The 26907-nt window shown below is 48.9% G+C and overlaps 2 protein-coding genes across 12 annotated transcripts in view; one reads left to right on the forward strand and one right to left on the reverse strand.

Annotated features, from left to right (window-relative positions):
- Nucleotides 1–588: 588 nt before the first annotated feature.
- Nucleotides 589–25099, reverse strand: LOC121456861 (membrane magnesium transporter 2-like). 11 transcript variants are annotated; one of them, XM_041665358.1, is made up of 5 exons: nucleotides 24963–25051; nucleotides 20841–20932; nucleotides 19455–19617; nucleotides 11165–11224; nucleotides 589–9583 (listed from the first exon to the last, which is right to left on the reverse strand). In XM_041665358.1, the coding sequence occupies exon 5, from the start codon at nucleotides 9399–9401 to the stop codon at nucleotides 9027–9029; it is 375 nt and encodes a 124-aa protein (XP_041521292.1). In that variant the 5' UTR covers nucleotides 9402–9583; nucleotides 11165–11224; nucleotides 19455–19617; nucleotides 20841–20932; nucleotides 24963–25051; the 3' UTR covers nucleotides 589–9026. The 11 variants fall into 11 exon arrangements, 10 of the variants coding, with proteins under 10 accessions (XP_041521292.1, XP_041521291.1, XP_041521287.1 ...); XM_041665357.1 differs by lacking the exon at nucleotides 11165–11224; XM_041665353.1 differs by lacking the exon at nucleotides 11165–11224 and having other exon boundaries at nucleotides 19416–19617.
- The window catches only part of Lrrc75a (leucine rich repeat containing 75A), a 42499-nt gene continuing 39784 nt past the window's right edge, over nucleotides 24193–26907 (forward strand). Inside the window, exon 1 of the mRNA XM_041665352.1 lies at nucleotides 24193–25666. Coding sequence (XP_041521286.1) covers nucleotides 25001–25666 — 666 coding nt within the window. The 5' untranslated portion in view covers nucleotides 24193–25000. The remainder of the gene's footprint in view (nucleotides 25667–26907) is intronic.

The following is a 26907-nucleotide window of genomic DNA, read 5'->3' on the forward strand; positions in this document are numbered from 1 at the left end:
CAGAGACACAGGAAAGCAAGCACACAGACAGGATCTGGCTTCTGAAATGTGGAACGCGGCAGGTGTGCATTAGGGCACCGTTCTGCTGAATCCTCCTGAAACTTTACTTCTTCCTGGTATGGTGTGAAGATTTTTCAAAACATTTTCTTTTGCGAGGGGTGGAGGCAGAGACAGGGTTTCTCTGTGTACCCAGGGCTGTCCTGGAACTCGTTCTGTAGACCAGGCTGGCCTTGAACTCACAGAGATTCACCTGCCTCTGCCTCCCCGCGTGGTGTGCACCACCATGCCCGGCTCCAAAGCATTTTTTTTTCACGTGTACACTGCTATCAACAACGTCACCAAGGCCAGGTGCAGTGAGTGGACTGGGCCAGTTCCCAGATTCCATCTTCTCAGAGGACTCTGTGGCACAGGTGACGTAGAGGACCCCCTGCTCCTCTGAATCACCAGACAATGTTCATGCAACAGAACCTCTCTGAGTTCTGGAAACTCAACTCCTTTATTTTCACAGTTCCAAACTGTTCCAGGACTCTGGCTACTCGGCGTTGCGGCTTTGCCTCTTTGGGCCCTTCAACATCTGTGCCAACTATTTCTTATAGTAAAAATTCAATTTTGAGAGAGAAAGAGAGAGAAATGGGGTGGGCATGGCTCCCGAGCTGGTTGAAGCAGGGATGAAATTAGCAGACGCTGGCCCCTGCCTCCCAGCTATTCTCTTCCTACCATAAAGAACTTTAGAAGAGACGCTGATGGATTTTCTCCAGCCTCCCCATGTCTTAACTAACTCAAGCTCCATCGCTTACCAGCAGTGTGATCATGGCGATGTGATTTGACGAGTCCAGGCCTTGGTGCTTCTGGGAAATGTGGATTTGGGTTGTACCTATATCTCAAGGTTATGGTAAGAACAAATGAGACTGTGTGTGCCCAGGGCTTTCCATGAATACAGTACTTTATAAATGACAGAATTTAATGCCACACAGAATATGTAACAGTCAAAAAAAACTATTCATTTTTAAATGGTCAAAGATGGGGCTGGAAAGATGACTCAAGCAGTTAAGATCACTGGCTGCTCTTCCAGAGGACCCGGGTTCCATTCCCAGCCCCCACGTGGCAGCTCACAGTTCTATGGGATCAGACACCCTCTTTGGGTACCCACAGGCATCAGATATGAACATGCATGTAGGCAAAACACCAATAAACATAAAATAAAATAAATAACAAAGTTAAAAAATAATAGCAAAAGGCTAGGTGAGGTGGTGCACATAGTCTGAGCACTCAGAAGGCAGAGGCAGCTGTGTCTCTAGAGAGTTAGGGGCAAACCTGATATACCTAGTGAATTTCAGGCCAGTCACAGCAACACCGTGAAACCCTGTCTGATAAAAGTAAATAAAATTAAAGTGACCAAAGGACTTGAATAAACATTTCTCCAAGAAGAAATAAATATAAGCGGGCAATGAGCAGGGCTGGAAAGGGGGTGATGGCAACGCTGGTAACAATGAGCAGGGCTGGGGGGTGGCAACGCTGCTAACACGTTTACTATCCAAGCATGAGGACCTGAGTTCCGCCGCCAGCACCCTCAGGATTTTTTTAAGTGGCTGCGGGGTTGTGGTGGCAAGGTGGTGTGCATCTGTAATCCCAGAACCAGGAGGTGAGACAGGAAGATCAATTCCCCTGGGTTTTCTAGTCCATCAGTCAAGACAAATCAGCAGGCTTGAGGTTCAGAGAAGGATGCTGTCTGAGAGAAATCCGGTATAGAGTGACGGAGGACGATGTTCTGTCTGTACCGCTGGTTTCCACATACAGGAACACTATGGGCACACACAAGATGTGGGGGGCGTGGAGAAAGGAAGGAGAGACAGAGAGACAGAGGCAGAGGCTCTCAGAGAGGATCAACATCACATCTCAACAGGGAAATGCAAGTCAAAACCACAATGAAATGCTGCTTCCTACTTCCTGGCAAGGCTACCATTAAGAAACGCAGAGGACTTGGAGCTGTCGGGGTATAAAGGATTTGTGGTGCAGGGGTGCGGAGCAGTGTCTGGATCTCCAGAACCCACACAAAAGCCAGCAGGCATGGTGACCACAGGAACACTGGAATCACAGCATTTGGAGGCAGACAGGGGATCCCCAAAGCAAGCTGGCTAGATAAGCTAGTCAATCCAACAAGCTTCAGGTTCAGTGAGGCCCAGCCTGAGTAAATTCAGGAGAGTAACCAAGGAATCGACTCGGGGTCCACCCGACCTGCATGGACACACATACTTGGCCACACCACACACGGATACACACATGAGAAAACAGAAAAAGAAAGGGACGCTGGGAGTGTAGCTCGGCATAGGAGAGGCCGAGTCCCATCCCTAGCAGAGAAAGGAGAGGGAGGAGGGAGAATGTGGGACTTTGAACATCACCGGCAGATTTGGGAAAGTGTGCAGCCACTAGGGAAAACACTATGGAGTTCCTCAAATTAAGAGTAGATAGGACAGCAGGGTGGTTGTGGCCACACACCTTTAATCCAAGCACTTGGGAGGCAGAGGCAAGTGGATCTCCAAGTTTGAGGCCAGCCCGGTCTACAAAGGGAGATCCAGGATAGCCAGAGTTATTCCGAGACACCCTGTAGAGAAAGAAGAACAGCTATGACACAGCCATCCCAGCTCTGGATATTCATCCAGAAGAACTGAGAACAAGGTCCCGCTCCACTCTTGGGACGTACAGCAGTACCCCTTAGTGGGTTTCTCATCTGTGCAGACCTGTGTTCATTCACACCAGCGAACAGAAGGGAGTGCCTCAGATGTCCATCAACAGGCGGGTGCATAGAGACAGTGAGGCGTACAGACACAACCTAAGAGCCTGCAGGTTTTAAAACTAAGGAAATCCTGTCCTACAGCACATGGATGGAGCCATGAGTGCATTGTGCCAGTTACGGGACAGGATTGCACTTACACGAAGGATACAAAGAAACAGCCAAAGGGGGGGGGGGGGCTTCCTCCCCTCCCCCTTCCCTCCCGAGAGCCTGAACAGCACAGGAATCAGGAACAGAGGAAGGCATCCTTTCCTTCTACCACACTCCCTGTTGTTCACGGTTTATTTACTGGATAAATGTTTGTCCAGGATCTATTGTCTGCTAAGCCCAGGGTTGGCTCCGGAAACAACATGGTAAGAAAGGCAGAATGCTGCCCTCCAGTCACCTACTTCCTAGTCAACAAAGTGACTTCCGGAAGTGCAGCTGTCATGCTGAAGAAAAACAGATCTGCCCAGATCAAGGAAGACTTGACGTGAGAAATACCAAGCCAGGAGCAATGCTAACTCTGACGGAGGAAACACATACGAAGCTCAGAGACAGAGGACAGTTCACCATGTCTAAGGAAGAAAGACCAGCATGGCTCAAGGAGAGACATGGGAGCAGCGAGAAATGTGGCCTTAACAGACCTCCCCGGCCACTGTAGGTGAGAAGGGAAAATGTCGGTAACGTAAGGGATTATCCTGTGGGAAAATCTCAGCTCTGAACAGCAGGACTTCAGGGAAGGATAGGCTCAGACAGCCCCACGGTCTCACTCCAGGTTTGTCTTGTGCCTCCTGTGAGCCCTAATCTGAGGTTTCTCGGAGTTGGGCATGTGCTTGGACCACCTAGTCGTATATAACAGACTCCTGAGCTGGCCCAGTTTGAGCGGGTAGATCTGGGCAGGGCCCGGAGTTTGCACATCACACTCATACCAATACGCTGCTGATACCAACCGTTCTTCACCACACAGATGACGCTGGTAGCAAGTCTGAGATCCTTCCAGAATGTCTCTTCTGTAAAGGTGTCCTTCTGTCCTGGTGGGCATGGTTACCAAACGAGAGGAAATATGTCTGGGAAAGTTGTGTATGGATGGGGGCGGGAGCGCTATCTTCCTGTGTATAGTTCTGGCTGGCCTTGAACTCACTATGTAGCCCAGGCTGGCCTCACAGCCTACAGGGATCCTCCAGCTTTTGCTTACTAAGTGGTGGGATGGCAGGCATGTGCCACTATGCCCGCCGGGAAAGCCTTTCAAGAAAGGAAAAAGACAAACACATAGAATTACCACCTTCGCAATGCGCCCCTCCGTCTGCTTCCTTCATGGTTTATAAGAATTGTTCTCATCTAAGAGGAGCAGCTGACGGCTTAGGAACAAGGGCGGTTTTATGTCACTTATCCTAACTCCGATTCTTTGTGAACAAGTGAGCAGCTGTTTGCCCACTAGGCTAGGACGACAACTATCCTGCCCTGCCCTGGAGAAGCATTTCCTTACAACCACCTCTATTGCCCTCCTCACCAGTAGAGCTCGATGTTGCCTGCGAAGACCCAGGGTTATTTTTGTCGACCATCATTTCATCCCACTCCTCCCAAACAAAGCTCTCCTGTGAGTCATCTGGGGAACCCGGAGGCACGTGATGGCTGCTCAGCTGGTATCTGGCCATTCAGGAGGGGAGTATTAAGATTCCCTTGCGCTCAGTTGGAAAAACAACACAAACTCGTAAGCTGCTCAACATTCAAGAATCTAGAACATACATCTATGATAAATGCTTAGTAGGTGTATGTCTGTTTATATTCACAAATTCAGTAAATATTTGGGGACTATGTACCAGACACTGTCTTAGTTTCTACACACACAACAGTGTACAAAACCACACAGCCGCCCTTCCGTGGGGTTTGTCTTGGAACACACAGCAGCACCCCATCTTCAAGGCTTTGCTTTCCATAGTCTCAGCTACCTAGTGTTGACTACAGTCCAAAAAAGTATTAAAGGGAAAAGCCTAGAAACAGTGGATGCATTTTAAACTGCACGCTGTTCTGAATGTCATGAAATCTAGGCTGGCCTTATGTGAGTTCTCCCTTTATCCGGAGTATCCGCGCAGTATATGCTCTCCATCTGGTAATCTCTTAATGGCTGTCTGGGTTATCAGACTGAAAAATAAAACAACCCATATCTAATGGACTCAATACTTTGTAGACATCTACTCTAGGTCTTAGATGTGTTCCCAGTGGGTGAGGAGGAGCAGTGATTTTTGAATGTGTAATTGTGGGTCAGGTGTTGGCAGAGGAGACAGCCATGTAATCAGATAGGTGAAATTAAATATAACAGGGATTTGGTGGAGGTGAATATGCACCGGGGTACGATAGGCATGAAGAAGGAAGAGTCCTAAGCAGGCAAGCCAATTAGGTATTCAATTGTGGGTGTCATTTTCCAGGTCACTAAGGGGAAGCTGTTGTGGGTTGAAACTAAACTCCACAAAATTCATGCGTTTAGGGGCCCTAACATGTGACCTTTCTCGGTTCTCCTTTCCTTTGGACTTCGGAAGTCTAGGTCATATTTGCCCCACTAGTTCATTTTGAAAACGTGTAATGCATGGTCTAGTTTCATAGTTGGAGAGAAACTTTCGCTCAGGAAGATCCATACTTGGAGTTTATCCAACACACGATTTAGGTGAGCTATTGGGAGTTTATCCAACACACGATTTAGATGAGATATTGAACTTAAAGCTGATACAGGAAAGAGTTAGGATATCTGTGGTTGTGAGAATGGGCTGAATATATTTGCCTGTGACAATTACATTTTGGGAGGTCAGGAGGAGGCACATTACACAGGCTGAACAGAGGTCCCCCAAAAGTTACACGTTGCCGTCCAATCCCTAGAACCTACCTAAGATTATGAGTGTCTTTAAGGACGTAATCATGCTAAAATGAGGTCACTGGTAAGGGTGGGAACCTTATGAAGAGGACAACAGGAGACAAAGACACAACGGGAGGTCTATGTGAAGACAAAGGAGAAAACATCCACCTACAAGTCAACCAGAGAATCCTTGGAGGAAGGACCAAAGCCAACTCCTTGATCTTGACTCCTGGCCTCCAGAATTATTGAAAACTAATTCTCAATTCTTGTCACCTAGTCTGTGGCACTTTATCAGCCCTAATAAACCAATGGAGTGTTCTAATTTCATTTCTATTGATATGAGAAAACTTCCTGACGAAAAGCAACTAAGGAGAGAAAGGGTTGACAACTCAGAACCCATTGCAACAGAGCAGAAGTTAAGGACCAACACATCACACCCACCTTCTGAAACAGAGAAAAAAGTATACCCACGTCGCCTGCTTCCTCTCATCTACTCTCCTGTCCTACGTCATTCAGGACCCCTGCCTAGGAAACCTATCTTCAGGACCCCTGCCTAGGAAACCTGTCGTGGGCTCTCTTCCTAATCAGTTAACAAACAAGTCAATCCCCCTGCCCCCAGACAAATCTGATAAAGGCACTCAAGTGCAGTTCCCTCCCCAGGTGTTTCTAATTCGTGGCAAGCTGACATTTAAAACTAACCTTCACAAGAGGCTTTCTGTGGAAAGGAAGCAGCCTGACATGCTGGGCACACCAAGCACCGCAAGTGTCCTGAGGACATGGAGTGTACCATGCATGGGATGGAGAGGAGGCTGGAGAAGTGGGAAGGAGTTTGGCTGTGAAGGAACTCCAATGATGAGGATTTGGGCTTAATTTTTATTCACGGTATCCAGGTGTTGAAAGGCTGAAGTCAAGAGAATTACAGTGCTGTGCAACAGAAGGCCATTCTAGACCATTCTAGGACTGTACAGCTAAGGGAGATGGGATTATACTTATAACATAGGTTATGTCTATGAGATGTTAAATGATACAGCCTTGTACTAAACAAGGATTGCCTGGATGGAGGGGCAGAGTCCCACAGAGAGGCAGAGAATGTAGATCTGACAGGTCTTGGCTCCCCTTTAAAATCCTGGGGGAAGGGAAACAAGATACAAGTCAGGAGAACACTGCTTCCATTCCACACAAATGGAGTCAGAGGCGGATGCATGTTGCCAAAGGACAGGAATGTGCACCAACTAAACAGTCAAGGACCAGCCCACAAGAGGGCAACTGAGCCCAACAGTGTTAATTTTGTGGTCTGAATAAGAACGGCCCCTTAGGCTTGTAAGTGTGAATACTTGATCCCCAGTAAAAACCATTTGGGAAGGATTAGGAGGTGTGGCCTTGATGGAGGTGTGTCACTAGTAGTAGCTTTGAGTTTTGAAAGATTTGCACCATTCCCAGTGTGTGTGTGTGTGTGTGTGTGTGTGTGTGTGTTTCTCTCTGCCTTCTACTTGTCGATCATGATGTTAACTCTCAGCTGTTCGTGCCACCGTGCCTTTGCTCTGCCACCATGGACGCCAACCCTCTGAAACCATAAACCCAATTAAACACTTCTTTTTATAAGTTGTCTTGGCCATGGTGTTCTGCCACAATCGGAAAGGAACTAAGACAGGTGTCCTAGAATGGGGAGATGGCCACAGACAGGTCAGAAGGGCCAGATGGCATTTGGAGGAGGAAGAAAATCTCTGGAGAAGTGACGTGAAAGGAAAAAGGTACCAAATACAGGTTTTCCATTACTGCATCATGGAAGCCAAGGGTAGAAAATTCCAGACAGGAAGGAGCAGCAACAGTGGTAAATGCTGCAGACCAACCAATATGGGGTCTTGAAAATTGGGGTTCTCAGAGTAAATTGAGCCTCTCTTGATAAATAGGTCAACTTGAAAATAAGTCAAGTATGGTGGTGCATACCTTTAATCTCAGTACTTGAGGCAGAGGCAGGTGGATCTGTGTTAGTTCAAGACCAACCTGCTATATACATATTGAGTTCCAGATTAGTCTGGATCTCTCTCTCTCTCTCTCTCTCTGCTCTGTCAGTGTCTCTGTCTCTCTCTCACACACACACCTTCCCCCTCCAAGATACCATAAGCAAGGGCACACCAAGCACTCTGATGGGCATGGGGGACACCACAAGGAACCAAGACGAACAGGATCTGGCCCTCAGGGAGGTGACATTCTTGTAGAAGTGGAGTATAAGGACAGGTAAACAAACCAAACACAGATACAACCAACTGCTAACCAAAAATGGGGGGAGAGGGGATTCCATCTGTACTGAACATATGCAGACGTTTCTTTATCATTATTCCCTAAACAACGCAGCATGACAACTCTTTACAGAATTTACATGGCATTAGGTATTACATGTAATCTAGCGATGACTAAAAGTACTGGAAGGGTAGGCATGGGTTATAAGCAAATACTATGTCATTTTCTAAAAACAAACTTCTTGAGCACTGGAGGATTTTGGTTCCTGTCGACAGTTGTAGACTCTGCTCTGTAGACACCAGGGGATAGTTTTACACAAACACGTACCCCTGTTGAGTCTTGTCCTCTGACAAACCTAACACAGTTGCAGATGGCAGAGTCTCATATGGAACCACAAGCACAAAAGGGAAGTGGGAGGTTAGCCAGACCATAGCAAATGACACATGGAACCGGCCACAGGGATGGCTGCTCTGGGGGGGGGGGGGGGGGGCAAGGCTCGCTCCACCTCTCATCCCCACTGTTCCGGGAATGCCGGCTTCCTTCTCTCCTTCACAGTCAGGCCTCTTCACACAGCATGGAAGATCATCATCCTGGAGCTTATGGCTCCCAGAGCCTTTAGCTCATCAGTCTGAGAGCCTAGGAGAAGCCTGTGGTGAGAGAGGCAATGAAGAACTGGACCGCACACTGTGAGGACCTACAGGTCCCTCAAGACTGGAGTCAGCAGGCAGAGCCCAGCAGAGTTCAATGCAAGTCTGAGAGCCAGCAGGTTCAACATGCAAGGGCTGACGTTTGGGTTTAGAGGACAGAGCCAGAGGAAGATCAATGTCTCAGCTCAAGCATGCAGGCATGTTTTCCTTACTAAGCCTTCGGGTTCCACTCAGCCCCTGGACTGGCTTAGGTCCACTTGCATTATCGAGCTGAGGCTCCAATGTTCACCTCACCCCAAATCACCTCACAGTTGGTCAGCTTCCTACAGCTGTCACGGGATACCTAAGAGAAAGAGCTTTCTGATTTTTGTTTGTTTGCTATTTGGTTATGGTTTTTTTTTTTTAAATTAAGTCTGAAATATCACTAAAATACTGATGTGTAGGGGGTTTTACATTTCAAATCCCAGTTCGTAAGTCTGCTTCTGTTCTATTTACTTGATGTGTAAAAAGCTGAACTTCAAAACTTCAACAGTATGTCAGAAGATGATGCGCTGATGTTTGAAGAACGAGCTGTATCCGAAGGCTGGGACAGTCCACGGACATGCCGACGACGAAACACATAGAAAGACGGGCGACTCCTTAAGGCGTCAAACGTCTTACTCCTTAGTTCTGAAGTGGCATCCCTGTCCTTAAACTCCCCTGCCGTATGAACGACGCCATAACAGGTAACCACAAAGGCCAACAGCGTCTGCAGAACGATGTCCGCCGGCAGCGACTCACTCCCCTCTTCCGTTAGTCGCGCGTGCGAATGATGCTGCGCAGCCGAAAAGGCAGCGTGGGCCAGCGCGAAGAGGCCGATGCCTATCAGCCCCTTCCACAGCCACGGCACCATGGTTCAGAAGGAGCGGTAGTCCCAAAGATAGTCTTCCACACCGGGATAAATATCTTAGAGACAGGAAAGATTGGTCCTGGCCCACGGTTTCAAAGTTTCCGTGCCCACTGGGCCTCGTGGCTTCAGGCTTGTAGCGGAATCATGACAGGAGCACTTAGAACAGGGTGTTCAGCTCACGGCCACTAGGAAGCAAAGAGAGACAAAGGATCAAGGACATACCCCCAGTGACTGAACCTCTCCGCTAGGCCCACCTCTTTTCCTCTTTCTGTGTCTCATGGTGTAGCCCAGGTTGACCTCACACTTATAGAAATCCTCCTGCCTCAGCTTCTTGGGTACTGAGAATATAAATATTGCACCACCACATCCTGCTGGTCCTGCCTCTGAAATGTTTTCCCACTTCTCAATGGTGCCATAGGCTGCAACCAAGCCTTTAACACACGAGTCTTGCAGGAAACACTGCAGACCCAACTGGGGCACAGAAATAGAACAAATATTTGGATATCCTGTGGCTCAATCAAGTCAACCAACTTGATGATATAACTGGATCACAAAGAGCAGGAAGGGCCCCTTAGTGGCAAGCTTGGAGTCGACATTAGGCTAACCTCTGGGACAAAGAGAACTTGCATGCTTCCCCACCCCCTCTTTGGTTGTTGGAAACAGGGTTTTTCTGTGTAGCTCTGGCTGTCCTGGAACTCACTCTGTAGACCAGGTCAATCTCGAACTCACAGATTTGCCTGCCTCTGCCTCCTGAGTACTGGGATTAAAGGCAAGCGCCACCACACCCGGCTCTGGCTTGCTTCTCCTAAGCATAAGGCTACTTATGTCAAAACAGGTTAGAGGGAATCTACTTCTTTATTTTTAGTTGCGGGGGCAAATTATTCAGAGATGAGATACACTTTTGTGACACCTACTGACTAAAAACAAAAGCTCCCTCTTTTCCAACGTATCTGCAAGCCAGACAGAGTGGCTCGTGCCTCTAATCCCAGCACCTGTGACTCCTAGCACCTATGGTGGTCACAACTCTAGCCTGGGGGATCCGACACCCTCTTCTGGCCCCTGAGAATACCAGGCATGCATGTGATGCACAGACATTCATGCAGGAAAACCATGACAAACTAAAACTCCAGTTTCCAGGGGATCTGATGCCTTCTCTGGGCCTCCACAGGCACCAGGCATACATGTGGTACTTAGGCATGCATGCAGGCAAAACACCATACACATAAATCTTAAGACAAACATTGTTGTTCTTTTTGGTTTTGTTCTGTTTTCAAAACAGAGATTCCCTACGTAGCCCTGTTTGTTCTGGAACTCTGTAGATCAGGCTGGCCTTGAACTCAGAGATCTGCCTGCCTCTACCTCTTTTACCTCCTTGGGTTTTTTGTTTGTTTTTCAAGATAGGGTTTCTCTGTAGCTTCACAGCCTGTCCTGGAATTAGCTCTTGTAGACCAGGCTGGCGTCAAACTCACAGAGATACAACCTGCCTCTGCCTCCCAAGTGCTGGGATTAAAGACGTGCACCACCAGTCCGGCCACCCAGCTTGTTTTTACGAACTATAGAAATGATCCCTGAAAGTATAGTCTTCCAGCTTGTTTTTACGAACTATAGAAATGATCCCTGAAAGTATAGTCTTCCAGCTTGTTTTTAAGCCAGATTCAGTAGCACACATTGTAGTCCCAGCACTCCAGTGGCAAGATGGAAGCCTGTAAGCCTGGGGGCCAGCTAGCCTAGAATACACAAAAGGATGAAAGATGTGAGACCCACACCTCGACAAAGTGGAAAGAGAATCAGCTCCCAAAAGTTGTCCTCTGACTTCCATAAGTATTCTGTAACACATGTAACCAGCACACACATAAATAGTGATATTTTATTTGTTTTAATAAATCTTGCTTGAAGGCCAGAGGCAAAGCTAAAGCCACGAGAGGTCAGGTAATGGTGACACACACCTTTAATTTCAGAATTTGGGAGACAGAGTCAGACGGATCTCTGTGAGTTCAAGGCCACCCTAGGCTACACAATCTCCACACAGAAACAAATCCAGGTGGGGTGGCTCACACCTTTAATCCCAGCTCTATAGGAAACATAAAATGGGGAGAGAGGCTTAGTCTGCTTAGTCTGCAGTTACCCAGTCTTGGGAGAGGAAAGACTTCTCTAGTGGCTTGGCTATTTTGCTTTTCTGTCTCTGGGTTTTTATTATTCGTGCTACACACATACACATCACATGCACACAGTAATACAAAAAAAATTTTTTTCAATGCCACCTATATTTGCAGTGGATGGCAGCTGCCCCAGATGCTGACTCGGGACCCAGACCCCAACTGTGGCTCTCCCACAGTCCCTAGCTATCATCTCTATCTTGTCAGAAGAAAGGGAGAGAATCCTCAGAGGGGCGTGGCACACTTCATTTCAGGTAATACAGCATTGGTAAGAACCAGTCACATGGTGACGCTGCAAAGGAGGTTGGGATACGTACTGGTCTCGCACGGGAATGAAACTCTCAATTCTGCGTCAGGCTTTTTTTTTTTTTATTTTGCCTATATATATGTATGTGAACTTCGTGTATGCTCCTGTGGAGAGCAGAAGGTGGTGTCAGATACTCTGGAACTAGAGTGACAGATGGCCTTGAGGCACCATGGAGGTGCTGGGAACTGAACCTGGGTCCTCTGAAAGAGCAACAAGTGTTCTTAACTGCATGGTCAACTCTGCAGCACCCATATCACGGCTTTTTAATTTTGACACCACTGACGTGTTAGATTGTATGATTCCTCTTTATTTTTTATCTTATTTTAGAGAGAGAAGGGTGTACAGTGCGGAGCTGGATACTGAATAACACCTCTGGCTTCTACACATCTGATGCCAACAGTATCCCAGCCCCAGTAAAAAAAATGTATTTTCAATCAGGCAAGATGCCACATACCTTTAATCCCAGCACCGAGGAGACAGAAGCAGGTGGATCTCTGTGAGTTCATAGCCAGCCTGGTCTACATAGTGAGTTCCAGGACAGCCAGGGTTATATAGACAGACCCTATTTCAAAAAAGAAGTCTCGCCACACAGATATCATAGCAGCACACATAAATAAATAAATGTAACAACGTTTTAATGTCTCTAAGAATTAGAAAATGTAACTGGAGTTACAGAAGGTTGTGAGGCACTTATGGGCTCTGGGAACAGAACTGAGATCTCTGCAAGAACATCAAGAGCTCTAACAGCTGAGCCAGCTCTCCAGCCCCACACCTGATGGCTACAATCCCGTGTCCACTCTTCTCTACAAACAGGGCAAAAACTCCAGCTTTACGACCTTTTCACTTGCTATTAATGAGTTTGGAAACCTTGGGCACAAACTCCCCCCAACACAACCAAGGACAATTGCTCTAGATAAGAAACAGTCAGGATATCTGTCGGCTAGATATGAAATGTAACGAAACAGCATGCTCGGTTTATCACTTACAAAGCTCAGGGGATGGCTGGCAGTTTGTGCTCACAAAGTGACTGACGGAACAGCGGAGTGCTGAGCGAGAATCCAGAGAGAGTGCCTGGTGTTTCCTAGAATATGAGGATAATCTCCGGAGACACCGCGCTGCCTCCTTTGCAATTTAGTGTGACCATGTGACAACCACGAAGTGACCTGAAGGGATGTGTGCCACTCCTTGCTAAGGTTTCTAAGATTTCTCTTCCCCTGTGACTGGAAGTAAGCCGCCTTTGTTTGCTTATTTTGTGAAGAACAGACTTCCTGAGCTAATTGTTGCAGAGTCCCTGACATTTCTGCACAGAGACAAGAGTCGTTTTTTTAAATAATTTGCCTAATGTAAGACAATATTGGTCAGCACCAGGGCAATTTTTGTTTTTTTCAAGGGTGATGAAATGGATTCTCAGGAAGGACAGTATTTCCAGGAAATGCACTAACTGGTGAGGATTCCTCAGGAAGGGGTAAGAGCCAGCCAAGTCTTGGGCTGCCGACAGTTTGTTTTGTCTCCTAGACTCCTACCCGCGGTGTGCTGCTCTCCTAGACTCCCACCCGCGGTGTGCTGCTCTCCTAGACTCCTACCCGCGGTGTGCTGCTTTCCTAAGCAGCTTTCCTGGCTGTAGCGGATGGGGCATTCCTTCACACTCCATGGAAAGCGTGGAGACAAGTGTCTGGGTTTGAGATAAGTGTCTGGGTTTGGTTTGTAGTCCAATGAACTCCAGGTTTGCAGACAGCTACCAATATGAAGTATTAGTCTCTGTACTCAGAAAAAAACACAAGGATCTAGAAACTAAGTAAAGGTGGTTATTGGAAACAACTTGATTGTGAGGAAATGCAAGATGTTAACAACAAAGATGAATCTGAAACACGACTGAGAAAAATAATCTAGCTGCTGGGGTTTCTGTGAGATAAGGATTCACGTGTCAGTCCTCGTGTGTCCATGCTGCGTGGAACAATTTGGATCTGAATAAGAGAATTTTTTTTTTTTTTGGATTTTCGAGACAGGGTTTCTCCATAGTTTTTGGTTCCTGTCCTGGAACTAGCTCTTGTAGACCGAGCTGGCCTCGAACTCACAGAGATCCGCCTGCCTCTGCCTCCCGAGTGCTGGGATTAAAGGCGTGCGCCACCACCGCCCGGCATAAGAATCTTTTTTTTTCCAGATAGCCCTCATTTTATTGTTATTTTTTAGACAGAGTCTCACTGTGTAACCGCAGGCTGGTCTGAACTTGCTCTGTAGGCCGGCATAAGAATTTTTTTTTAATATTTATTTGTTTATTATGTATACAGTATTCTTCCTGCAGGCCTCATTACGGATGGTTGTGAGCCACCATGTGGTTGCTGGGAATTGAACTCAGGACCTTTGGAAGAGCAGGCAATGCTCTTAACCGCTGAGCCATCTCTCCAGCCCGGGCATAAGAATTTTTAAAAGATTTTTTAATTATGTGTTTGGGGGCAGGTTTGTGTATGCAAGTGCAGTGCCTGCAGAGGCCAGAAGAGGGCATCCAATTCCCAGGAACTGGAGTTACAGGTGTCTGTGAGCCACCATGTTCTTTTCAGGGGGCCTAGGCAAGAACAAGTACTCTTAACTGCTGAGCCTTTGCTCCAGTCCAACAATGGATGACTTACAGCCCCACACGTATAAACCTCTACAGACAGGCCTGAAAACACCTGTCTTTATTACTTTCTTGTTTGGTTTTTCGAGACAAGGTTTCTCTGAGTAACAGCCTTGGCTACCCTGGAACTCTCGGAGAGCACCTGCCTCTGCCTCCCAAATGTTGGCCTCCCATTTTTATAAGACTGAAGCAATACAAAAAGAAAATCATTTATATTACAAAGTATTATGAATCTGCTCACTAATTAATTTGATTGGTCTTGCTGTGTCCTGACATATTTTTTACAATTTAAAATTTTTTTCACCATGCATGACTAGATGACATTTTTATGTAGATGCTTGTCAGCTGACTTAGGTTAGCTGTTGTGAATTAGTTGTGGGTTTTTTGTTTGCTTTGGGTTTTGGTGGTGGTGGTGGTGGTTGGTTGGTTGTTTAGAGACAGGGTCTCACTATAGAGCTCTGGTTGTCCTAGAACTCTATGAAGACCAGGCTACAAATGCACAGAGATCCACCTGTCTCTGTCTCCTGAGTGCTGGAACTGAAGGTGTATGCCACTATGCCTGGCAAGTTCTGCTGTTTTAACCTATCAAAAATGTGGTACTTTGTTACAGCCCTGACCTCAAACAACAACCCAAGAGACACAGGTAAGAATTAGAGTTACTCAAGAGAAAAGGAAATAGGCGGGTGTACGAAGGGGTAGTCAAGGCTCAGGTTGGCTTAGCTAGTGCTACTGTAACAAGCCCTCAGGATGGGTGGTAGAAGAACAGGAATTTAAACCCTCAGTTCTGAAGGATGAAAGCTAAGGGCTACCATGTGGAGTTCTAGTAAGGATCCTTCTCAGCTTCTAGCAGCTTCCTCCTTGCTATGTTTGAAATGGCCTTTCCTTAGGAACAGGAGGGGACACAGCAAGCTCTCAGGTCTCAAGACTCAGACCTGTAGACTTCACCTAAAGCTAATTACTTTCCAAAAGCCAGGCCCTAAATAGCATCACAATAGGGGCTAAAGCTTCGGCCTGTGACAGCTGAGAGGAAGCTTTCCATTCCAGGCCCACAAAGTTTCTTTCTGAAGAGATTAATTGCTCAGCGATTCAGAGCACTGCTACTCCCCCAGAAGACCCAGGTTTGATCCCCAGCCCCCATACAGCAGCTCACAACAGTCTATAACTCCAGTTCTAGCGATCCACGCCACTGATTTGCAAGGCACCTGCACACAGGTGCACACACCCACTTGCAGGCATGCACACCTACATAGCTGGGCAGTGGTGGCACACACCTTTAATCCCAGCACTCAGGAGGAAGAAGTAAGTAGATCTCTGTGAGTTCAAGGCCAGCCTGGTCAACAAAGTAAGTTCCAGAACAGCCAGAGTGGTTACACAGAGAAACCCAAAAAAGCAAACAAAGAAAAAACAAATAGTTAAAATTAAAAATAAATCTTTTCTATTAAAAAGAAAAAGTCAGAGCAATGCTCTTCACAAGAGCGAAAACGCATGAACAAACTGAGCAGCACCAGCAACAGAGTGGACAGATAGGCAAGGAAAGCCCGTGCGATGGGGCCTTACAAGGTAAGCGTGTGTGATGGGCCTTACCAGGTAAGCACAAGGGGTCCACGCTGACACATCCTGACACACCACAATGCAGAGCTCTACTGATACACCAGTGCATGCAAAGTTGCCACATGAAAAATTCATACAGCAAGATAGATTTTTTGTTTTTCGAGACAAGGTTTCTCTATGCAACAGTCTGTCCTGAATTTGCTTTGTAGACCAGGCTGGCCTCAAACTCACTGAGATCCTCCTGCCTCTGCCTCCCAAGTGCTGGGACTAAAGGCGTGCGCCACCACCACCAAGATGAATTTTTATAAAGTTAAAATTAACCTAAAGCAAGAACAGATATCCTTTAGAAACACACTGAATGCAAAACTGCCAGAAGGATGAAGAAACCACTGGGCCAGGGGCACAGGCCCCCCATCCCAGAGGTTCAAGGTCCACCTGAGCCACAGAGGAGGTCAAGGCCAGTCTGAGCAATTTAGGAAAATACCACCTCAAAATAGAAGTGTACATAGGAGCCTGGGGCTGTAACTCGGGGGCAGAGCGCCTACCCAGAAAGCACTGGGCCCTAGGCTCGACCAAGCACCACAAACGAACAACCAAACAGAAATGGGGAGGGGATGAAAGGAGATAGAGCGAGACCAGACGAGCTGGGAATGCGTGAAGTTTTCCCCTTGAGTAAATCTAAAATAACACACAAGGGAAAAAACAAAGATTGATAAACGCCGGATTCAGGGTGTGGGTTATTCAAGCAGCAGGAGGCAGAATCTTGGGATGGAAGAGACACCTACAATTCCATGCCAGCTCCTGCCAAGTATTAGCTAACTTTCTGTTACGAGCAAAATATACCCTGTTAATCAACTTACAAAGATGAACGGTGTTTGGTGGGGGGGCTCATAATTTTGGAGGTTGAGATCCCAGCCCATGGTCGATGGCACCACTGTTTTCTGCATCTATTTTACGTGTGGGGGTGTTTTGCCTGCATGTGTATCTGTGCACCACTTGATGCCCTCAGAAGCCAGGAGAGGGTATCAGGTCCCTGGGGACTGGAGTTATAGACAGTTGTGAGCAGCCATGTGGATGCTGGAGACCGAACTGGGATCATCTATAAGAGCATCCACTTAACCACTGAGCCACCACTCCAGCCCCTCCACAGCTTTGGAGTCTGTGACAAGGCAGCATATCTCGGCAGGAGTAGAGGCAGCTGGGAAATGAGAGAAAGCAGTTTAAAAAAAAAAAAAGGTGTGGGGAGGGGAATCCTTCAAGGGCATGCCCACAATGACCTAATACTTCCCAGCAGGCCTCGTCGATTACAGGGTCCACCACCTCCCAAGAGAGCCAAGCCTGGGACGAAGCATTTAGCAGACATCCCAGGCCCAAATGATACCATCCCATATCTGCTGTGGCTCAGTTTTGTTCTGGAGGGTGAGTTTATGAGTTCCTATTATAGAACAAACAAAATAACTAGATTAAAGCAGGCCATGCGTGGAACAATGAAAAACCAATTAGCAGAAAGGAGAGCATGAAGTCACTGTCCACAGCTCCTGGGTGTGTGCCTCTGGCTCTGTGCGGAGGCAGCACAGACTGGAGACGTGGCTGCTAGCTCTCCTGTCCTTCCCTGGCTCGCCCTCCCTGGAGGGCCGTTTCTTTCATCAGCATCTCTGATCATCGACTGCAGACTGACCAGCACAAGTCTGGGTGAAGTATTCTCAGACTTGTAGACTCCTGATTAAAAGAGGCGCTGGATGCTTAGGATGTCACATAACCGGTTGGCTTGGACTACCCAAACTTCCGCCAACAAACAGAAGTTGACATCTGTCCCTGGCATATGCATTTGTTTAGGGACTGTGGTGGTTAATGCTAACCGTCAACTTGCCAGCATTTAAACTCACCGAGGAGACAAAGCTCTGGGCGTGTCTGAGAAAGTTTCTAGACTGGGTTAACACAGAGGTTGGAAGATCCATCCTAAATGTGAGTGAAACCATTCCATGGGCAGAAGGCCTAGACTGAATAAAAAGAAGGAAAAAAAAAATGTCTGTTGGACAGTGGTAGCATATCTTTAATCTCGGTCGGTACCCAGAAGGCAGAGGCAGGCGAATCTCTGAATCAAGGCCAGCCTGGTCTAAAGAGCAAGTTCCAGGACATTCGGGGCTGCACAGGGAAACCCTGGCTCAAAAAGAAAAAATTGTATTTTTAGATAGAGTCTCTCTGTTATGCAGCTCTGGCTGACCTGGAACTCAGAGAGACTGGCCGGCCTTTGCCTCTGCCTCCCGAGTGTGGGATTAAGGACATATACTGTCACACCCAGCCAAAAATCTAAGGAAAAAAATAAAGAAAAGACAAAGAAATCAAGTGAAGTACCAATGTCTATCTGCTTCCCGACTGCAGATGTGATGCGACCTTACACTGCTACGACTTTGCCGCCATGATAGACAGTGAGTCAAAATGATCCCTTCCTTCATCAAACTGCCTGTGCCAGGCACCGTGTCACAGCAAGGAGAAAAACAACAAATACCGGGCGCTAAAGCATTTTACCTACCGAAAGAAGGTACCGGGTGGCACCAGGTGCCAGAAACGTGATAGAGAAATGACTGGGCGACTGTGGACAGACACCCCAGAAAGGCCATGACTGGATTACCATGGCCACCCTAGAAAAGAGACAAGACTTCCTCTGAAGAGAAAATGAACCTGTCAAAGAAAAAAAGTTCAATACTTGTAAAAGCAGCACAAAGAGAGCCTTATTCAAGATCACGTCCCCAAACTGGAGAGCAGGACAACAGACTTTCAGTGCAGAGAGAGATGGAGCTCAACCCCGAGGACAGCACAGACAGGCGAGGGTAAGGGCCAGCGGATGGAAAATTCCCAAGAGGAAACAGGAAAAGTGAGAGGGAGTCTGGCTAAACTGACCTGACAGGATTCTTACTGATGACGACAAGCCGGCATGAACAAGCACCGCCTGCGACTTGGTGCGAAATGAAAAAGACTGATCGTAGGCGCAATCTCATAATGAAGACACAGGGTTCTGGACAAATGACCTGGGCAGAGTTCTTTGCTAAAACTGGACTCTACCAGGAAATACACAGATGGGCCTAGGGCAGAGTTCAAACTAAAGAGACTGACTAACATTTGATCAAGCAGAAGATCGTTGACAAGAGAACAGAACCCTCTGTTGTACAGAGGCGGAGGGACTGATGTCCACTGAAGGTCGGTCCTAACGTCCTCATAGCCCAGAAAGGACCGTGAGACTGAAGAGTCAAGCTCACACTTCTTCTCCGACAGCCCAGTTCCTCTAGCGCTAGTGTGGTCCCTGACCCGAGCTGACAGGTAGCCTAAGCATCTACAACTCCTCAGTGTTCATGCCCTCAGTGATTCGGCACCACTGTGACCACACCAACCAGAAACAACCGGAGCGGGGCAGGTTTGCTTTGGCTCACAGTTCCGGGGGTCTCAGGGCCTCATGGAAGGGAAGGCAGGCAGACAGGTAACATGGCAGTAACAGCACATGGAGGAAGCTCAAGATCCTCATGTTTAACTTGACTGGATTCAGAATCACCTAGGAACACATCTCTGGGCAGCACCGTCCCATAGGCTGGAGTCCTGGACAAAACAAAAAGGAAGAAATAACAACAAAAAAGTGGGCTGGACATCAGCATTCCTCTCTCTGCTTCCTGAATTTGACACAACATGACCAGCCACCTCACCCGCCAATTATCATGCCTCTCCTTCTCAAACTGATTCGAAATAAACCCTCTCCCCTGAAGCTGCCTTTGTCAGGAAATCTCTCACCAGCAACAAGAAACCAACAACAGCTGTTCAAAGCATGGCGGACTAGGAAGCAGGGTCTCATTCAACAGCTTACTGAGCTCTCCCAGTGTTTCAGGCCTGGCTCTGAGCAAGCTCTGGACCACAGCTGCCACGGATGACAGCTCTGTTACTACAACAGCATCTGGTACAAGCAGAGGGACTTCAGGATGCTCAAGAGGAACACCTAAGCTTGGCTAGGAGGAGGCAAAGCAGTCCTGGAAGCCATCCCAGAGAAAGCGACACCAAGTGAAGTCTCAAAGATAAAGAGGGATTAGCTGATGAGGGGATGAAGGATGTTTGAGGAAGAGGACCCTGTGCAAACAGAAGCACCAGAGACGCCACCGTCCCCAATGGAGTAGTCACCTAAAGGTGGGCATGGGGGTCTCACGTGAAGGAGGTCTTGGGGGATGGCTGCGTGAAGAAGGAAAAGAACATTCCAGAAAGGATAACGCAATACACACAAAGATGCAGAGGCACCTTGGAAGATGCATGAGTGACAAAAATAATCAGGAAGAGGGCACAACAGCTCCTCGGGGTGATCAATGTCACTCTTAATAGCTTCAAGTGAAAGAGACAGAAAAACCAGAAGAGAGGAAAGCACTATCCTTTGAATCTTAAATGCCCCCCAAAGGTCTCTAGTGTGGTACTGTTTGAAAGCAGTGAAAACATTAAGAGGTGGGCCATAGTAGGAAATCTTAAGGCCGCTGAGGTCGCAGCCAGTGAATGAACTGTAGGGCGCTGACTAATCCCTCTTTCACACGCCAGACACGCAGTCAACAGTTTTGTTCCTCCGTACGTGCCCCACCAGTGCTACCAAGCACCAGAACAGGGACCTGCATTTGTGCAGGTAAAGCAGAAGGATGGTAAATTTGAATTCAGCCTGAGCAACGTAGTAAGACACTGTCTGGAAGGAAGAAAAAATGTGTTTTAAAATAAAAAAGGGAGCTCGAGAGATGCTCAGAAGCTGAGTGCACACTGCTTTTGCAAAGGACACAAGCTTAGTTCCCAGCACCCACCTCGGTGGCTCATAACCACCTTTAACTCTAGACGCAGGGAACCTGATGCCCTCTTCTGGCCTCCAAGGGCAAGTGCATTTGGATGCATATACCTATAAACAAATAAAAACATACAGAATTAAAAATAAAATAAATATTTTTTTGAGAAGAGGTTTCTTTCTGTAACAGCTCTGGCTGTTCTAGAACTCATTATGTGGAACGGGCTGGCTTCAAACTCAGAGATCTGCCTGCCTCTGCTTCCCAAGTGCAGGGATTAAAGGCATGCACCACTACCACCTGGCAAAATAAATCTTTTCTAATAAGACAAAAACAAATGAATAAAATCATGAGCCAAGATAAATCATTTTTCTTTGTAAGCTGAATCTCAGGTACCTGCTATAGTAAAGAAAAGCTGACTAACAGAGAGAAGAGAAAGAACAGGGTCAAAGGGCAGATCCTCCACCAAGGCAATAGCTGTCTATCAGACAGGGATGCCTTCTACAAGAAAGACCAATGGTATGAAGGACTGACAACACAGACTTCCAGACAGACTTCAGTTCGACTCTCTGCCCTTCACTATCTGGGTGACCATGGGCAACATTTAACCAGGTTAGGACCCCCATCTTTCACCTGGGAAATCAGGAAGCACAAACAAAGCAAACCTCACAGCTGCAGAAAGGATGAAGGGCCAAAATATATGCAAATAACACAACCCAAAACACAGCCTGTGGAGAACCAGAGACAGGCAGCAGAGGGGAGCCGCCGACCTTGGTGTTGGTGTGAGCAGATTTGGTTAGTTAGGTGCAGGTACTGAAGGAGATGATCAAATGCACACTCACTCCAGGGTCTCTGGCCTGTCCCTGAAAGCGAACAGAGACAGGAGTGCTCTACGTGAGCCTGGGAGAGGACACGGTTGCTGGGAGAAGGTGAAGGGCCCGCTGTTGAAAGACAGTCCTCCAGGAGTCTGGCCCTCTCTCACATCTTGTGAATGGACAGACTCTGCCTCTTTTTCCCTGAGCCTCTTCTCAGGGTTGTGTTTATAAGAAGCAACCTTGAAGGATAGAGTACTACCTCCCTCTAGGATAAAGAGCAGTCTTATGTGCGACTTTCTTTATAAGCAGTAGGTCGTCCATCCCCCCACCCGTCCCCCCGTTTCCCCTTCCAAGCTTCATGTTTCTCAGCTACGACACAAACCATCTGCACATGAAGCATCCATCTGGGCCCACCACACTGCCCCTGCAGGACTCGGAGTCAAGAAGAACTTATGCAAACATGCTGATGCTCCTGCTGCTTGCTCTGCCCGAGCAGTAAAGTCCTAGGTCTCTAACCTCAGAGTCTCGTGTCTTCTGTCAATAACCGTGAACCAATGGCGAGTTCAGTTATTGGCTAACAAACTAGAAAGAACCGGAGCCATCCGTGTGTGCCTGGGGTGAAAGCCATGAGTATAAACGGCAAAGCCTACAGTAAGGATTCATGCATTACCTGTGTGTGCCAACACGTAAGACAGGGTGAGAAAGAGGACTCCAAACGACTCAAGGAAACACACATGAGGCTCTGGGTTCCAACTCCAGCAAGAGGAAACCCACAAAGTAGCTCCTTTTCAGTCTTTCCCTATAGCTCAAGTTGTTCCAGAGTTCACTGCGTAGCCTCAAACTTGCTATCCTCCTGCCTCAGCATCCCAAGTGCTGGCATTACCATCATGCCAGACTAGAAAGAAGTTTCGACCAAAACTGAGTAGGCAACAGGATCAGATGCTGCATCTTCGTAAGATGAAGACTGAAAGTAGCCACTGAATTTAGCAACTAGGTCACTAGGCAAGACACATTTCAATGATGTGCTGTGGCCAGAAGCCAAACGGTAGTAGAAGGAGGATGGATGGAGGTAAAGAAGTTGGAACGATAAATACAAGGCATTTCGCAAAAGCGTGGCTGAAACGGAGGGCAGGAGGGGGAGCCCTGGTGGCAGGAGCAGGTGGGGGCCAACTCAACTTGTCTCAACAAATGGAGGAGGTCTGAATGATCATTTCTGAGAACAAGCCCAGAAAGGGAAAAACTGGAGGAGGATGGATTCAGAGAAAAAATGACCTCAAATCCTGGGTGAGACTGCATCTGCCCCAATCATACATCCTCAAGCAGGTCAAACTGTTGGCTCAAGGTAGGGTCTGTCTCCAGGGAGGTGGTGTCTACTCTCTCCTGAAAGGGGACCTGCCAACAGGGGCCCGTCATGGCTACTTTCCTGCAGAGATGAGACACAGGGGTACAAACAGGACTCTCAAGACACCAATAGAAGACACATAGAAGCACCAGAAATTTGGAATGCTATGCTAAGCTGTGAGGCCGGAGTAGTGTTCTCAAAGAACGTCAGAGAGTGGGCTGTGCAAAAGAAATTTGGGGAGACCCAGGACCTCCTCAGGATACTCGGGGTTGGCAGAGAAGACACCTCTGGGAGGAAGGAAAATAATTCTTCTACGACACCTCCGCTTGGAGCTCATCTACTGATAAGAGTCTCTGCTTGGCCAAACTTGTCAGGCTCCATCATGTAGGTCCTTGTGTAATCCAGTTTCTGTGAAGCATTTTCTCCAGTCGGTTCAGCTCGGGATGGCTGATCACCTCAAAGTCTGATGACACTTTCACCCTCTCCCAGCCTGCAGGGGACATTGACTCATTGTCTTCAGTGATTCTGTTCGGCCAGTTGGGCCAGGGTCCCCTTCCACGTCGGGCTTCCACGTAGGCATTTTCCATCCATCAACACCCACCCGGCTGTTTCGCTGTAAACTCAGAATCAAGCTAGGTCTCTCTCCCCTAATGCCAAGCCCTGAGGATGGCCCTAGCTAACAGGTGTCATTACAAAATTTTTCCGCGGGACTGAGAGACGGCTCAATTGGTAAAAGTACTTGCAAGCAGGACCTGAGTTTGATATTCATAACCTATTTTTTTAGAAGAACTAAATTTTTAATTGATTTAAATTTTAAATTTAAATTTAGCTGGGCAGTGGTGGCCTACGCCTTTAACCCCAGCCTTGGCCGGGAGGCGTCGTCAAAGGCAGGTGGATCTCTGAATTCAAGGCCAGCCTGGTCTGCAGAGTGAGTTCCAAGACAGCCAGAGCTACACAGAGAAACCCTGTCTCTAAAAATCCAAAAATAACGAAATTAATTTTAGATTTAATTTAAAAATAAAAATGCCCCACACCTTTATTCCCAGCACCCAGAGTCAGGTGGATTTATGAGTTCAAGGCCAGCCTGGTCAACGTAGGAAGGTCTAGGTTAGTCAGGGACAGTGTAAAAAAAAAAAAATCTAGTGTCGTAGCGTTCATCTAACAATCCTAGGCTAGGAAGGAGGAAGACAGGTGGATTCCTGTGGCTCATTGGCCAACCAGCTAGCTTCAGACCAGTGAGAAACCTTGTCAAAAAAAACAAAACAAAACAAACGAAAAAAAAAAAGAGAGAGAGAGAGAGACAGCGACAGCGACAGAGAGAGGCAGGCTTTCCTGATATGGCTCACCAGGTGGTTGACTTCAGCCCTCTCGCCTAAAGCAGACCTAAAGAAACAAGAGCTAAGAAAACTGCGGCCCCTCCTACAGCTAAGAACTGGGCAGCCATAGGCCTCCCAATATGCCTTATTCAAGCACCATGGGTTCCCAGGGAGTTGGCAGAAGAACCCCGGGATGAAGGCAACAGGAACGTACAACTAGAAGCCACATTTCCGCTTTGTGGCAGCAGGACGACCTAAAGGGCCCCTCTCGCAGACAGAAAACAAGAATGCAGAATTCCCACCAAAAAAAAAAAAAAAAAAACCAGTTCGGAGGATCCGGGTCTAAGTCCGTGCAGCAGCCGCCATCACCGACCAGCACGCACCCTAAAAGCCACCGGGGCTCCAAGGAGTGAACATCGGAACCACCCAAGACGCTAGCTAATTGTACATTTCCAGGCCCAGAGAAGAGACTCATTCAGTGGGTGCCGAGCCAGGCCTGCGAGGCTGCTCTTCCAGCCAGCGCCTCGGACAACCCGAGTACTGGTTCCCTGGGGAGCCCACTCGGAGAAACCAGACTCTGGGGCGAACAGGGTCTCCAAGTTCCAAAGTTTCCCCCTCTCGCTAGGCGCACCGACCTCCTCCCACCACCACCACCACCACCCCGGGACCTCACCCGCACGCGCGGTCACGGAAGCGTCGGAGAACTCAGTGATGGACTCAACGGCCTTTGCCAGGGCGCCGCGGGCCCCTAAAAGCGCAGCACGGTGGCCGGCAGGGGGCGCTGCAGCAGGGACAATGCAGGGCGGGGGCGCCGGGCACCCCCAGCCCAGAGCCGCGCGGCGGGAAGGAGCGGGCGCCGGGGAGGGCGGGAGCCACGCGGCGGCGGCGCGAGGGCGGGGCAGCCGGCGGGGCGGGGCGGGGCCGACGGGCTGGCGGCGAGCGCCGGGAGAGCGCGCCGGCCGGGCCAGCGAGGAGGGAGGAGCGAGGGGAGCGCGGGCCGCAGCCGCCCCCGCCCCGCGCCTCCCGCGCCTCCCGCGCGCAACAGTTCCCCTAAAGTTGCCGCCGGGGAGGCGCGCAGCCGGCGGGGGACGCGGCCTTGGCCCGGCGCGCGCAGCCCCGGCGGGCGACGGGATGGGCACTCGGCAGACCAAGGGCAGCCTGGCGGAGAGAGCCAGCCCGGGCGCGGCGCCCGGCCCCCGCCGCGAAAGACCCGACTTCTGGGCGTCGCTGCTGCTGCGTGCCGGGGACAAGGCGGGGCGCGCGGGCGCTGGGCTACCCCCCTACCACCGGCGGGTCGGCATGGTCCAGGAGCTGCTGCGGATGGTGCGCCAGGGCCGGCGGGAGGAGGCGGGGACGCTGCTGCAGCACCTGCGCCAGGTGAGCGCGGAGAGGGGGAACGGGGGGGGGGGGCGCGGCCGCTACCTGAGCGCCCCGCCCCTGCGAGGTGCGGCGTGGCGGGGGGGGGGGGGGGGGGACACAAGAGCGCCCGGCGGCACCGCCCAGGGTCCCCCTTCGGCGGGGGATGGAGCGATGTGACAGCAGGTGCCTCCGTGTTCCCGCTGAATTTGGGGCCTCAGGCTAGGGCGAGGAAGGCTGACCCGGCGAGGCTGGTAAAGGGGACCTGTTGGACCATTGTCCCTGCTCCTTTCCTCCACAGGTCCCCAGGGATAGTTGGTGAGAGAGGATACAGAAATGCACGCCTGGTCTGGGCCAGGGCTCTCTTCTTCCTTTCTGCCCACTACCGATCACCCTCTTCCAAGGGTCCCCAGGGTTGCGCAGTTTTCTGCTAAAGCCGGCTTCTGAGGCATGTCCCTCGGACTGGTAAGATTTCCTAGGTCGTTGGCCACCTGGTGATATTTTGTATTGTAGTTTCACCTTCCCTAACTTTGGCTGGTCCTGGCAATGAGCTCCTACCGAATTCTTGGCCGGAATGAAGCTAGGCTTGGTTTCTTGACCAGCAGGAACGGAGGCTGCCTGTGCCTCAGCCTTGTCCTCACCACTGGTTAGGGGCAAGCTAGAGATCTGGTCTGTTCCCTCAGTTCAAGGCCTGATGCTGTCACCCGCCTCTCAGTTTTTGTTTTTCTTTCTCTGTTTCTTTTGGGGAAGGCCATAGCCTGTACTATAGGGTCTTGTTGAGTGGCAGGGGCGGGAGGGCGCATAGTTTCTCTGCAGAACAGTAATGAAATTGCTTTGGTCTGGCTTTGTGGCCCAGACTCACAGAGACCCTGTATTTTTGAAGGACCCCAGTAGTCTGCTGCCTATAGGGGAGGGAGAACCTCAGCTGACCTTTGTGAGGTTTTCCCATTACTGATGGAAGAGGCTGTAGGAACGAACAACTTCCTGGGAGGAGCTTCCAGAATCTCTAATTGGATCCACATCTCCCTGGATTCTGTACCATGGCTTCCCTCACACCCGTATGTTTCTCTGGAGTTTGTTCCTAAGGTGTGTACGGCGGCGAAACAGAAGGAAGTAGAGGAGAGGGCACTTGGGAAGATGTAAGGCTTCCACCTTTGCCTCTGCTTTCCCCAACAACGTCCACAGCGATGCCCCAGAGGCTGCTGGAGCCTCAGGTACTCTTCCTGGGTTGAATCATCAAAGAAAGATGACATTCTACACCA

Source organism: Microtus oregoni, unplaced genomic scaffold, assembly GCF_018167655.1.
Source record: "Microtus oregoni isolate MIOR12 unplaced genomic scaffold, Mior012 000015F_ref0000493, whole genome shotgun sequence".
Lineage (NCBI taxonomy): Eukaryota > Metazoa > Chordata > Mammalia > Rodentia > Cricetidae > Microtus > Microtus oregoni.

Bases quoted from the DNA above. Each gene is read 5' to 3' on its own strand.
- LOC121456861 (XM_041665359.1), bottom strand. From the start codon at position 9,401: ATGGTGCCGTGGCTGTGGAAGGGGCTGATAGGCATCGGCCTCTTCGCG.